Raw genomic sequence first — 14640 nt, 5'->3', positions numbered from 1 at the left:
TACTGCTTAAGAGAGCTCTTTACTTATTATCTGGGGTAAAACAGGGCTCAATTTGTGAGACACGCTACAGATTTAGTCCTCACATTCCCCAACAAAAAATGGTAGGTGGGAGAGAGGAAGGCATATTTAAGATAGATGAAATCGAAGTATAAGTATTACATAAATATCTTAGGAAAATATATGACAGTGTACATATGAATTGAGAAGATGGTTCTTTATTTGGGAGAGAATGGTAAGGATGACAACTAGAAATCCTAGCAGAATGCTGAAAGTATAAGGGACTTAAATGTGTGTGCGTGGTCAGCCGTGTCTGACTCTTTGTAACCCCATGGACTGCCCCCGCCTCAACCTTCCCCCGCCCCCCCTCCCCCACCTCCTCTGTCCATGGGATTTTCCAGGTAAGAATACTGGAGTGGGTTGCCAGTTCCTCCTCCAAGGGATCCTCTAAACCCAGGGATCGAATGAATCTGTGTCTCTTGCCCCTCCTGTGTTGGCAGGCGAATTCTTTACCACTAGTGCCACCTGGGTAGCCTGTAAGGGACTTAAATGCCAGTTGCTCAGCTGTGTCGGACTTTGTCAACCTGTGGATTGTAGCCCAACAGGCTCCTTTGTCCATGGAGTTCTCCAGGTAAGACTACTGGAGTGGGTTGCCAATCCCTTCTCCAGGGGATCTTCCTGACCCAGGGATCGAACCCGGGTCTCCTGCATTGCAGGCAAATTCTTTCCATCTGAGCCACCAGGGAAGTCTGTAAGGGACTTAAGAGAGCACCTAATTCAGGTTCAAGGAGACTAAATGAGTTGCCCAATTAAATGGCATAACACATATCAAGGGCTTAGCGTGGTGCTGGCACGTAACAGATATTCCATAAACGTTTGTATCACCCTTTTGCTTACCCCCAACCAAGGTCCCCCACCAGTAAGGTGTGCAAGAACCACCACCACACTGTAACCTAAATCTTCCAGAGATACCAGGTCCTTTCATCAGCCTATTTCAAGGAACATCACTATGATCTGTATAATACCTACTGTGTAGAGTTGCTGTGAACATTAAATGAAATCATGTAAAATGGTTAGAAGCTAAAAGTCCAATCAATGCTAGCATGAAGTTTCCAATGCTGTCCTCTCTCAAACGTGTCCTTTCCATTCATGACAGTACGAGTGTGTATGTGTGTCTCTGTGTGTGTGTGCACAAACACGTATGATGGGGTAAGGAACCATGGATGCAAATATCAGATACACTTAAGACTCAATTTTTGACATTTCCTCTCCTTTCTGCAGATTTTGATATGGACTCCTGGGTACCAATCTCATTTCAGTGAAAATTTCCTGCCACCATGAGTAACTAACTCACTTTCAGTGTGAGGCACAAACTCAGATGTACTGGAATGGGGTAAAGGTGATGGAAGCAACAGTTCCTTCATTCAAGGATATGTTGACAAAAACAATGTCTCACTACAAATTCACAACTCAACCCAGGTTCAGTATCTCATTACCATGCAAGGCCCCTGAAAACAGGACATCACATCTTGTACTTCCTTGCATGTGTGTAAGACAGGACATTAAATGCGTAATAGTCATTCACTGGCTTTCATCATCCTCAAAAATTCAGTATAAAAATTCAACCTGCATGTAACTCTCCAGGAATATATACTGAGACCCTGAACTAGCTTGAGAAAGACTTATAAATCAGTTTCTCAATAAAATACGATAGGTGTTTCATCTAAAAAGGAATATATCTTTAAACTCTAGTTCTAAAGTACTCAAATAGCTTGAAATTGTAGGCAAATTTTTACATAGATATACTTTACTTCCCTAGAGAGTACACAGCTTCTATTACATTCTTAAACAAAGTCCCCCCCAAAACTGAAGAACCAGTGTTCTATGCTGCTTCTCCCCTGGCTTTGAAGTTCAAGTTCTCATGGATAGGCCTTCCACAGCTGGACTCCTAAAAGCAACCTTAAAAATCAAATGACCGGACAGTAATTACCCTCAGCAGGAAGGATGTGTGGGTAGCTGTAGAGAGGGCCATCAGAGGGACTTCTGAGGCACTGAAAACATCGTGGATTTGGGTACTGGTTTTAAGAGTGTACACTCTGTGAAAATTCATCAGGCTGAAAAATTATGATTTTTGTATCTGTCTGAAGGAATATTTCAATAAGAGATTAAAAAAAAAAAAAACACGTAACAAAGATGGGTCACTTAAACGTAGCAGACATCATTACATAATGTAAAAAAAGAAGTCCTTAAAAATTACATCCTAGGAAGGGTCAGTGGTGAAGAGCTGAAATCTCCAGACAATAGCCAGAGAGGCACTGTGGCCCCCACCCACCCTCCTGCAACTAAGTAACTAATGCCTGCCAATGAGCATGTGGGTGAGCCTGCAAACAGGTTCTCCATCCTTAGTTAAGCCTAGAGGTGAACCACAGCCCGGCTGACAGCTTGACAACCAGACCCTCAGCTAGAACCATCTAGTCAAGACACTCCCGGATTCCTGACTCTGAGAGTATCTGTGAGATAATATATGTTTGGTGTTTAAAAGAAGGAAAAAAAAAAAAAAAAACTATGATGCAATATCTAAATACTCTCTTACATACATGAAAGTGAGCAAAGTAGCCTTGGAAGTTGTACCTACAGACACAACAGCTTATCGGTTTAAATTGGCAACTTTCACCTCGTGAAGGGCTGTGGTACAATATCATGTTCCAAACCCAATCAAGAAGAAAATATAGCTGGTGGTTATGAACATCAATTCTGGGATCAAATGGAAGTTAATATATCTGTAAGATACAGAACAGGGATCTTCTTAATGCTCCTTTTTCCTACCTCCATCTAAATTACAGATTCCATTATAGAAATATTTTGTTTTATTTTGTGTCTATATCACATGGATGTAGACAACCCTTAATTCTTCTGAAGGCTTTTCTCACAAGAGGTAATAACACTGTCAGAATTATCAAGTATGTATAAAGGTGTCCGTCTAAAATACTGACATTATTTGTATAAGTCCACAGGAGAGGTACCTGGGGTGAGAGAGGGAATGTGTAGCTATTTCGTATGATCCAACACAAATGTAGCATGTTTTGCAATCAATGTATTAGTTCTTCTATCCATTTGTACTTCTGAAGCTTGCCCAAGACAGTATCAGAATTTGATACTTCAGCAGTCTGGCTCCAGTATCTTTTTCAGTCCCCAATCCTCTGCAGTTCCCAGCACAGAGAAGGGCTTTGGGCACATTAAGCCCTTACTGTATCAGTTTAACTGAAAGAAAATTACCAAAGTAACTATTTTCCCTCCTTTAAAATTCTCCAAAGTTGTACAGAATTCTCTTCTCCAAATAAATCACCGATAGTCCTTCATGTTTCCTTGCATGTTTTTAAAAGCTAAAAAGACAACTATCTTTTCCTCTAAACGGGCTAAACTTTTGCACTCTGTTAAATTTTAACCTGCCAGCTTTAATGATTCTTCTTGACCCCTAGAGTTACAGTGGTGGTCAATATTTAAACAAATATGACTATGTGAAAACTATATTTTCTGTTATTACTCAGTCATAATGCAGATACCAGTAAATAATACTGTAAGAGTCTGAGTAAGACCCGGGATAACAATAGAATAAATCCAACAAACCCCCAGAATTATCATTCATTTAATATATTTACATGTGTGTTAGTCGCTCAGTCGTGTCCAACTCTTTGCGACCCCCATGGACTGTAGCCCACCAGGCTCCTCTGTCCATGGGATTCTCCAGGCAAGAATACTGGAGTGGGCTGCCATTTCCTTCTCCAGGGAATCTTCCTGACCCAGGGATTGAACCAGGGTCTCCTGAATTGCAGAGGGACTCTTTACCATCTGAGCTATAGGGAAGTCCCATATTTACAGACTTATATGTTAAATAATATACTTAATATCCAATTATATCATATACATTTTCCTTTTTCTCTTGAGCCTGGATACCAGCTAGCAGTATTAAAACATCTGATGATCCTTCTTAATGTTTCTGTTACACTGTACACTAACTTTCATTTCTTTACCATAACTAGCCAGCAAGTGAAAATACCAAATCCTCATTATCTTCATCTAACTTAATGTTTTTTAAAAACGGAAGGAGGACCATTCATTTTATGAAGATAAATACAAATGAGTTTGATTTTTAACAATCACTGCCTCCTTGGTGGGTGTTAGATAAGGTCCTCTAAGACAAAGAGTAAGAAACTTATCACAACGAGAAGGTTCTTACAAGTCTCTCTTCTGAAGAGACTTGACTACTGACATCAACAGAGCTAAAAGACAAATCAAATATTGTAATTTTCCGTTACTATTGCTTTGTGACTTCCATTAAATACTTATCAGAAGAGATGCTCAGGACTCCAGCCTAAGAATCATATGACACTTACTTAGTGTCAATAGAAAAAACAATACAAAACTGCTCACCCTGGTGGTTCAGGAAAGCACTAGCTACATAATGACTCAACTATTTAGAACTACACATGAAGCTTTCAAATAATAACTGTTTTGAATCAGTGATAGACTTTTTTAAACCTCATATTCCAATAGTGTTTTCAGAAAAATACTGCCCCTCAAAGCACTTCAGATTTGTCCTTAATCTTTTCATTTATTTACTCATTCCACACAGGGGAGAATTTATCTTTTTCTTGAGAAGGTTTTCTGCTACAATAAAGTACATGTTTAAGACTCCAAGTATCCAAAACTAAAAGTAATCTAGTGGTCTGACAAACAAAAGCATAAAGAGAAAAAATTCCTTCACAGACTTATCTGGTTGTTAAAAAGACCACTATTAGAGAGTAACATACTATAACTCTCTGAAATCAAATGAAGCACTGAACTGGCCTCCTCCTCTTTGTTTTGAAAAGTTAGTAAGTTCTTACTTTGGTAGATTTTTATGTTGGGGTGGGTGGGGAAAAAAAAAACCAACTCCTTACTAAGGCAGATCCTCCTTTGAGAGGTAAGTGCTATGAAGACCACTTGAACTCATCCTGACGTTCCTCTGGTGAGGAATGACCACCTTTTTGATTCAAAATGTGGGAGAGATCACAGGAAGAGAGACTTCTTTGCAAGAGATAAGACAGATGCATATTCATAAAAGTACATGAACTTCCTGTCTTCCAAAGCATCATCAGAAAGGCTATCTATTCAAACCATATTCTGGAATGCTCTCTGACACTATTTTTTTATTTCCGCAGTAGATAAAAGCATGGGACCCAAAGTCAGAAGCCTCCAATCCACTTCCTAAATAAATCTAACATCAGTTCTATGCTTCAGTTTCCTCAAAATGACAGAAGTAGTTAATGCCTATCTACTCTTTTAGGATGGAAGAATTAAAAAAAAAAAAACAAAAAACACACACACACATAAAAATCCTACATGCTTCTTAGATATGGTTGCTATAAAACTCAAGGAACTACAGTATTATAATTATCACCTTGTATCAAGTTTTACTGCTACTTCTGAATCATGCTACTGAGTTTCAAATACAAATCTGTGGTCTTCCATCAGTGGTTACAATCTTCTATATAATTCTGTCCTGATAACTTGTGCTTCCCCCTTCAAAGATTTACTCTACTGATCCCTGGCCTGAGAATTTATTTAGTCCCTTCTCTTCCAAAGAAACTGACAGAAGTCACACCACCGCAGTTCCTTGTAGACAAAACGTGAGAAGATTCTCCTTTTTACTTGAGGAATGATAACTATACAATATGCAAAATAAGGAGACACACTTGCTATACTCTCTACTTTCTACTTCCCACAACACAAAACCCGTGCGGTTACCTAGAAAATCCAAAGGTTTCTAACAATATAACTGTAACAATAACTGTGTCATAAAATTATCGGATCTAAGGCACAGAAAGGAAAAACTTTATCGAGTTTGCAAGAAATAACCCTGACTCCTCGAGCTACTTTTAGGAGCGGTTAAGGGTTTGTCCCTTTCTAGGGCCTGTGCCATGTCTTTGAAAAAAAGTGGCCTGGGCCCAAAGCACGCCCGGGGCAGCTCTGCAGCCCCATGGGGACCCTCCAGAGCAAACGTCTGCACCCAACATTGCAGCTCTCGATTCAGACACACCCCCTCCACCCCGCGTTTCAGAGGAGGTGTGGGCACTCAACTCCTTCACTGGGGATAGGGGGACCGGAGGGAGGGCGGGCCCAGGCCTGAGCACCCATTTTGGAGGATCGGGGAGCTCGGCCCTGCAGGCTGTGCGATCAGGAGTGGGGGAGTGGTGGGCGAATCCGTGGGAGCGGGGAAGGAGGCAGGAGGGAGGGGGGGGTCTCTCTTATGTTCGGGGGCGAGAAGAGGAAGGCGGCGGGAAAGATTCGGTAAAGCGAGATCGATCAGTGCGAGGTATTCTTTTTGTTATCTGTTTAGGGCCGGCGAGTGTGACGGGGAAGTGCCCCTCAGGACAGAGTCGGCAAGGGGTCTCCCTACCGCCCCCGTCTTAGGGGGCACTGAGGACTTGCGGGAGGCCTCCCTCCGGAGTGAGGACAGTCACTGATAAGCGATGTACGCTGTGCCCGCCGGGGCGCGGATCCCTGAATCTCCAGCCCCGCGCGAGAGACTTGGGACCGGGTGGGAGGGGATGGAGGAGGCCCCCGGCCCGGGAGGCGGGAAAGGCCCCAGGGCTCCGGGACGGGGCGGCGTCTCCGGAGCCCCGAGTGGCAGCGGCGCGGGCCCGGCGAGCCCCGACCCTGCCCGAACCCCTCGGGCTGCGCGCGCCCCCAGTCCCCACTCTCCGCGGCCGCCCCCTCCCCCGCAGCTCCTCTCACCTGCACATGATCCGCCATTTTGCTCCATTCATGCTCCTCTGCGGCCCCCCCTCCCCCCCAACGCGCACCTCGGCCGGGCCGCCGCCGCCGCCGCCGTCGCCGCTGCGCCTGCGCGCTGGGGGCTTGTCGCGCTGCGCTCGCGGCGTAGCGCCGCCCGGCTGCGCAGGCCCGGGCGGCAGGGGCCGCGGTTGGAGAATGCGCAGCGCCGTTGGGACGGCGTAAAGGCGCGGCAACGTCAGCGGCCCGGAGACGCGGGAGGCGGGTGGAGGAGGGAGCAGACCGGGGGGCGCGAGGGGAGGGGGCCGGCGGAACAAAGCTTTGTTTACATGATTTTTAAAGGGGCCGCGCTCGCTCCGGCGGGCCGGCGAGAGCGGCAGCGGGAGGTGGCGCTGCCTTAGCTCATCGGCTTGGCGAGGGCTCCCGGAGGGACCAAGACCTATCCCCGCCCAGACCCCTGCACCTGACGGATTCCTCCCTTCAAAACTGTCCTCACGTCGTGCCCCTCACCCGGCTGCGGCCGAGCCACTGCTGTAACACCACACCACACCACACCCCCGGGGGTTCTTCCGGTGTGCCCACCGCCCACTTAGGACGCCTGCATTATTCTTTACTTTCCCCTGCCGACGAATTTGTGTCCTTCTGGATTTCTGCTCCAGTGGACAGGGGTCATTGCTCTCTCATCCTAGGTTTTACCAGCAACTCAAATCTCCTTGTTTCCATTTATATCCTTTTCTCCACGCTAAACATTCATGGAAATAACCGCCAAGTAATGGTAATGATGGATACACGCAGAAAGCACGGTTCCGACCTTCCCCAATAAATTGTCATCTTAATCAGCTGTCTAGGCTGCCTCCTAAGAGTGGTCAGAAGCTGCGGGAGGTGGTGGTGGGGAGAGATAAAGGGATTTTAGGACCCCTGGGCTCAGTCTTGAGTGGAAAAGCCATCCCTCTGGGTGAGGTCAGGTAAGGCCTTGCCTGCTGAGACCAATTCCAGTCTTTCCCACTTGGAAAGATAGATCTTGTTTTCCATTAGATCCCACTCTGGCTTCCAGTCATGGTCCCCAGATTAAATTTTATCTGAATTCTGAGAGTATAGGTTGTATGTTAGTAGTGAATGACACACACACTTTCTGTTAAGGATCAGGAGGACTGGTGCTCAGCATTCATTTCAACCTTCGTCCTCCTCCGAGTGTCTTCCTCATTCGCAGAGGTAGGACACCTAAAAACTACATTACCCAGACTTCCTTGCAGCCAGGGTTCTATATGCAAGTTAAGCTCAGTTAAGTTCAGTCGCCCAGTCCTGTCCGACTCTGCAACACCATGGACTGCAGCACCCCAGGCTTCCCTGTCCATCACCAACTCCCAGAGCTTGCTTTCAAACTCAGGTCCATGGAGTAAGTGATGCCATCCAACCATCTTATCCTCTCTTGTCCCCTTATCCTCCTGCCTTCAATCTTTCCCAGCATCAGGGTCTTTTCCAATGAATCAGTTCTTCACATCAGGTGGCCAGAGTATTAGAGTTTCAGCTTCAGCATCAGTCCTTCCAATGAAAATTCAGGACTGATTTCCTTTGGGATTAACTGATTTGACCTCCTTGCAGTCCAAGGGACTCTCAAGAGTCTTCTCCAATACCAGGAAAGCATCAGTTCTTCAGCACTCAGCTTTCTTTATAGTCCAACTCTCACATCCATACATGACTAATGGAAAAACATAGCTTGACTAGACAGACCTTTGTCAGCAAAGTAATGTCTCTGCTTTTTAATATGCTGTCTAGGTTGGTCATAGCTTTTCTTCCAAGGACCAAGCATCTTTTAATTTCATGGCTGCAGTCACCATCTGCAGTGATTTTGGAGCCCAAGAAAATAAAGTGTGTCACTGTTTCCATTGTTTCCTCATCTATTTGCCATGAAGTGATGGGACTGGATGCCATGATCTTAGTTTTCTGAATGTTGAGCTTTAAGCCAACTTTTTCATTCTCCTCTTTTACTTTCATCAAGAGACTCTTTAGTTCTTCCTCACTTTCTGCCATAAGGGTGATGTCATCTGCATATCTGAGGTTATTGATATTTCTCCTGGCAATCTTGATTCCAGCTTGTGCTTCATCCAGTCCAGCATTTTGCATGATGTACTCTGCATATACGTTAAATAAGCAGGCTGACAATATACAGCCTTGTTGTACTCCTTTCCTGATTTGGAACCAGTCTGTTGTTCCAAGTCCAGTTCTAACTGTTGCTTCCTCACCTGGATACAGATTTCTCAGGAGGTGGATAAGGTGGTCTGGTACTTCCATCTCTTTAAGAATTTTCCATAGTTTGTTGTGATCCACAGTGTCAAAGGCTTTGGTGTAGTCAATAAAGCAAAAGTAGATGTTTTTCTGGAACTCTCTTGCTTTTTCAATGATCCAGCATATGTTGGCAATTTGATCTCTGGTTCCTCTCCCTTTTCTAAAACCAACTTGAACATCTGGAAGTTCACGGTTCACATACTGTTGGAGCCTGGCTTGGAGAATTTTGAGTATTACTTTGCTAGCGTGTGAGATGAGGGCAATTGTGCAGTAGTTTGAACATTCTTTGGCATTGCCTTTCTTTGGGATTGGAATGAAAACTGACCTTTTCCAGTCCTGTGGCCACTGCTGAGTTTTCCAAATTTGCTGGCATAGTAAGTGTAGCACTTTCACAGCATCATTTTTTTGGATTTGAAATAGCTCAATTGGAATTCCATCACCTCCACTAGCTTTGTTCATAGTGATGCTTCCTAAGGCCCACTTGACTCCACATTCCAGGATGTCTGACTCTAGGTGAGTGATTACACCATCATGGTTGACTGAGTCATGAAGATCTTTATTGTATAGTTCTTCTGTGTATTCTTGTCACCTCTTATTAATATCTTTTGCTTCTGTTAGGTCCATACCATTTCTGTCCTTTACTGTGCCCATCTTTGCATGAAATATTCTCTTGATATCTTTAATTTTCCTGAAGAGATCTCTAGTCTTTCCCATTCTATTGTTTTCCTCTATTTCTTTGCACTGATCTCTGAAGAAGGCTTTCTTATCTCTCCTTGCTAATTCTTTGGAACTCTGCATTCAGATGGGTATCTTTCCTTTTCTCCTTTACCTTTAGCTTCACTGCCAATTAGATTTACTTGGAGAAAACTTTGGAGACAGAGCTTTTGATTGTTGCTTCTGACAAGTCTAACCTTTAGGATGTGGGATTTTTCTGTTTTTGTTTTCCAACATTTCAGTATCCAGTTCTTAGCTCCTTGAGCGTACAGAGCAGGGGTGGTGGGTCAGATGCTTCCTTGCTGTCTTCTTGGAGTGATGATTGCAATGGGGTAGACTTCCAATTCCCTACTTGCCTGATGGAGTAGAAATAACAGCTCCCTGTGGGGTCAGACCCAAATCTTCGCCCACCAACAACCCTCCCCACACCTGTTTCTCTCCCTCTATCTTCCCCTTTGCAGTAAATGATAATCTAGTGTTTCAACAGTCCCTCATAGCCAGTCCACGTGCAAGTCGAGTACACACCCAAATCTGGCCACTCATCGTCATCATTACTAACGTCCTGATCCAGACCACCATCAGTTTTCTGCTGGGCTCAGATAATGGAATCCTTGCTTTCTTTGCTTCTGATCTTGCCCCTTGACAACCCATGCTCCCTATAGCTGCAGAACACCCTTTTAATATCATAAATCAGATCATTCACATCCCTGCTTTAAAATCCTCAAGTGAACGCCCATTGCACTTAGAATACATTCGGGAAAAAAACCGGTCCCCTCTGGCTTGCAATGCTCTGGTCATTCTGTCCTTCTTGCAGATCTTCACGTTCAGCTGTTCCTGCCTAGGGGCCTTTGCCCTTGAAGGAACTTCTGCCTGCAGTGTTTTCCCCTTAGATCTTCAAGTGGCTGGTTTCCATATCACTGATGTCTTAGTTCAATTGTTATCTCCTCAGAGAGGCTTTTCTCACCAGTTCTATAGAAAGTTGTCCCCTCCCCCCATCACTGTCATACTTACAGCACTGATCATGGTCTGTTTTAAGGTATTTACATATTTAGTTTTTTCATCATCTGAGTCTCCAGCTAGAAAGAAAACTCAAGAACTTCCCTGGTGGTGTTGCAGAGAAGCCAACTGAGTCCCTGTTGGAAACTTTCTTTGACTTGCTTTTTGTTGCTTTTGTTATTATAATCATACTTAATAGCTTGCCTCAGAGGACCCTGCCCCTCTGCTTGACTGTAAACTAAAGTGCCTTTTTTCAGCTCATTGAGAGCTAATCTGTCCCTGCCCACCTGTGAATAGAAGAGATGAACACATCCCTTCCCAAGGCTTGCAAAGCATCTCCAAGAGGTGGTGCAGTGGTAAAGCATCAGCCTCCAATGCAGGCGACTTGGGAGTTCTATCCCTGGGACAGGAAGATCCCCTGGAGAAGGAAATGGCAACGCACTCCAGTATTCTTGTCTGGAAAATCCCATGGACAGAGGAGCCTGGCAGACTCCAGTCCTTGGGATTCCAAAGAGTCGGACATGACTGAGCATGAGCACACACAACAACCCTTTCCCGAGAGCCTGGCCAATTCCCTTGGAGGTGTCTTTAATTCCCCACTGCCTTTCCCTCTCATCTGTCTTTTGACTTTAGTTCCTCATTGCTTTCTCTCTGATCTATAAAAGAACTTGGCATCCAGACTTGGACAAGATGGTTATTTTGAGGCACCTTTTCCTCAATCAGCCGGCTCCCCGAATAAAGTTGTATTCCTTGTCTCAACACCTTGTCTCTCGGATTCATTGGCCTGTTGTGTGGCAAGCAGAGTGAGCTTGGACTTGGTAACAGCGGTCCAGTGACTGATTCATCCTCCCACTGCAGGGGGCCTGGGTTTGATCCCTGGTCAGGGAACTAGAACCCACATGCCACAACTAAGAGTTTGCATGCTGCAACTAAAGATCTTGTATGTTGTGACGAAGATCCAAGATCCTGCCGCAATAAGACCTGGCGCAGCCAAGTAAAGAAATGTTTTTAAAAAGAGAAGGGAACCACAATGAAAACAGGGAAGGGGACAACAGAGGATGAGATGGTTGGATGGCATCACCGACTTCATGGATATGAGATTGAGCAAGCTCCGGAAAATAATGAAGGACAGGGAAGCCTGGCGTGCTGCAGTCCATGGGGTCGCAGAGTTGGACAAGACTGAGTAGCTGAATAACAACAGCAAATGTCTTGTTTATGCCCTGTACCTCCTACCTCTGCACAGAGGAGATGCTCAAAAACATAACTTTTAACCTGAATTCTTCCTATCTCAGTCTCATCCTAGGGTGCATTTGGGGCTCTCAGGAGAACATTAAGGAGTTTGAACATTAAGGAGTGTTATGCCAATGTTAAGTAATATTATTATGTTAATAATGATACTTAATGGAGAGTGCGGACTAGGAATAAAACTCAAGAGACAGATCCTTCCTCCCCCACTGACAGGAACAACTGGGGTGGGAGAAGGCAGGATTGCTTTTACGAACACTCCCACTCCGGGAGTTGGTGATGGACAGGGAGGCCTGGCATGCTGCAGTCCATGGGGTCACAAAGAGTCGGACACAGCTGAGCAACTGAACTGAACTCCGCCCCCCACAACTTATTTCTGTGCTCAGTCCTCCATAATTCTCTGGCCCCCACCAACTCCCTGCCCACCATTCTATACCTTCTTTGCTGTTGCTTCTTTGCTGTCCAGAGCTGCCTTTGGGGTAGTACTCCCCCTCCAGCCCTCCCCAGCCATTCATCCTCTGGGGGTTGCTTAATCTTTAAACCTGCCCAAGGAATCAGTCTCTTCTGCTCCTTCCTTTCTAGCTCCCAAAGACAAGCCCAGAAGTCCTTTTGTATTAGAGATTTAGTTGCTAAACACTGGTGAGAATAGTAACAAAAAGTTGCCAGCTTCTTGGAGCCCTGATCTCCAGATCTGTTCCTAACTCCAGCTGAGAGAAACCATTGTAAAGGAAAGGATCCTGTGGCTTATACTGAGGCACAAATGAGGTGCGGGGTGTCCCTTTCTTGCCAATAAAAGCAAAAAGGAGTCTAGGGGCACCCCGCCCTCCACTTATGCCTTTTTGTTGCTTTCTTTCCCTATTTTTGGTGCCTGGGTCATCTAAGGGCCTCTGGCTCTTTGCCCTTCTGCTGTGTCCTTTTGGGTCCCTGCGCATAGGGTTTGCCTGTGGCCAGGCAGAAAATACTGGGGTTAGTACTTTCTCTGCAGGGTCCCCACAAGTCCTGCCAGGAAAAGTGGGGGTTGCTCTGAGTTCAAGCCTGTGGCAAACAGACACAGGAAAATAACTTTTCCTGCTCCCATAGGCAAGGGCTGGCATGGAAAGGGGCGGGGTATGCGAAATTCTTGGGCTCAGTGTTTAGTCGCTCAGTCATGTCCGACTCCTTGTGACCCCATGGCCTATAGTCCGCCAGGCTCCTCTGTCCATGGGGATTCTCCAGACAAGAATACTGGAGTGGATTGCCATGCCCTCCTCCAGGGGATCTTCCCAGCCCAGGGATCGAACCCAGGTTTCCTGCATTGCAGACCGATTCCTTAGGGTCTAAACCACCAGGGATTAAATAGTAATTTCCTGGTAATCTGGCAAACTCGGGCTCCCCCCTGTGGTTGTGAGTGGAATGCGTCCAGTTGACCTTCGGGGAAAGTGATCAGAGAGGTGGAGGGGAGGATCCTTTGTTGTCTGGCTACTTAATCAGGTCCGGTCCACCCACCAGTGACTTCAGCATCTCAGGTCTTATGCCAGGCCTACTGCATCTGAATCTGCAACCAGGTTTGCACATTAGCGTTTGAAAGGCACTGCTCTGACAACCCCCAGGGTGGCCTTAGAAGCCCTTCTTTTCTCACTCCTTAAGGAGATGCCGAGTCATCCACAGTCCATGCAGCCCCTGTGTAATGCTGCTTCCCCTAAAGGGTTGGAGAAATGGAATTGTTGTTGTTTACTCACTAAGTCAAGTCTGACTGTTTTGCAACCCCGTGGACTGTAGCTTGCCAGGCTCCTCTGTCCATGGAATTCTCCAGGCAAGAATACTGGAGCGGGTTGCATTTCCTACTCCAGGGATCCAACTCATGCCTCCTTCATTGGTAGGTGGATTCTTTACCACTGAGCCACCAGGGAAGCCCAGAGAGATGGAATAAGCCACCTACTTCCATACTCTTAACCCCTTCTCAAGGCGTTTTCCCCCTTCACCAGCATCCTTGGTTCCCCTTTGGTTGCTGGATCCAGCTGTTCAAATCCAGGCAGCTGGACTGAGTGTCATGAGCTTTACGTGTCTTAGTCCTCTCCTCCCAGAGCCCATAATGCTCATGTTTGGAGCTGTTTTGGTAAAGCACATGGCATGTACAGCAGAAGATCTAAGCAGTGCACTGCTCTGCTCTTCTTCCCAAGATGACCGAACCCCTGCGGTAGAGGAAATGGCTCAGTTACATAAACACCCATTATGGGGTTACCCCAAGAGTGCTAGTCTAATTCTCTGGTTTTTCCAATATTTCCGCACTATGCCTCTGTCAGATTGCTTCTCTAAACCATTTGGCCCAAAGTTAGATATTCTCTGAGGCACTTAGATTTCCCCTAAGCCATGTATCTTCTTGCATGGAGTCTAGACTTTGTTTGCGTGCTAAGCTGCTTCAGTTATGTCTGACTCTTGTGGTCCCATGGACTCTAGCCCACCAGGCTCTTCTGTCCATGGAATTTTCCAGGCAAGAATACTGGAATGGGTTGCCATGCCCTCCTCCAGGGGATCTTCTGGACCCAGAGATCCAACTCACGCCTCTTTTTCCTCCTGAACTGGCAGGCAGGTTCTTTACCACCAGTCGCATCTGTTGTTGTTGTTCAGTTACTCAGTCGTGTCTGACTC

The 14640-nt window shown here is 45.7% G+C and overlaps 1 protein-coding gene across 2 annotated transcripts in view; it reads right to left on the bottom strand.

The window, feature by feature from the left end:
• Positions 1-6903, bottom strand: part of XPO7 (exportin 7) — a 91309-nt gene extending 84406 nt beyond the window's left edge. Inside the window, exon 1 of one of the 2 annotated variants that reach the window (XM_027549796.1) lies at positions 6775-6903. In XM_027549796.1, coding sequence (XP_027405597.1) covers positions 6775-6792 — 18 coding nt within the window. In that variant the 5' untranslated portion in view covers positions 6793-6903. The remainder of the gene's footprint in view (positions 1-6774) is intronic. The other variant, XM_027549794.1, reaches the window with a different exon arrangement.
• Positions 6904-14640: the final 7737 nt, after the last annotated feature.

This window comes from Bos indicus x Bos taurus, chromosome 8 (genome assembly GCF_003369695.1).
Source record: "Bos indicus x Bos taurus breed Angus x Brahman F1 hybrid chromosome 8, Bos_hybrid_MaternalHap_v2.0, whole genome shotgun sequence".
In the NCBI taxonomy this organism is placed as follows: domain Eukaryota; kingdom Metazoa; phylum Chordata; class Mammalia; order Artiodactyla; family Bovidae; genus Bos; species Bos indicus x Bos taurus.
This window is presented reverse-complemented; position numbering and strand designations above follow the sequence as displayed.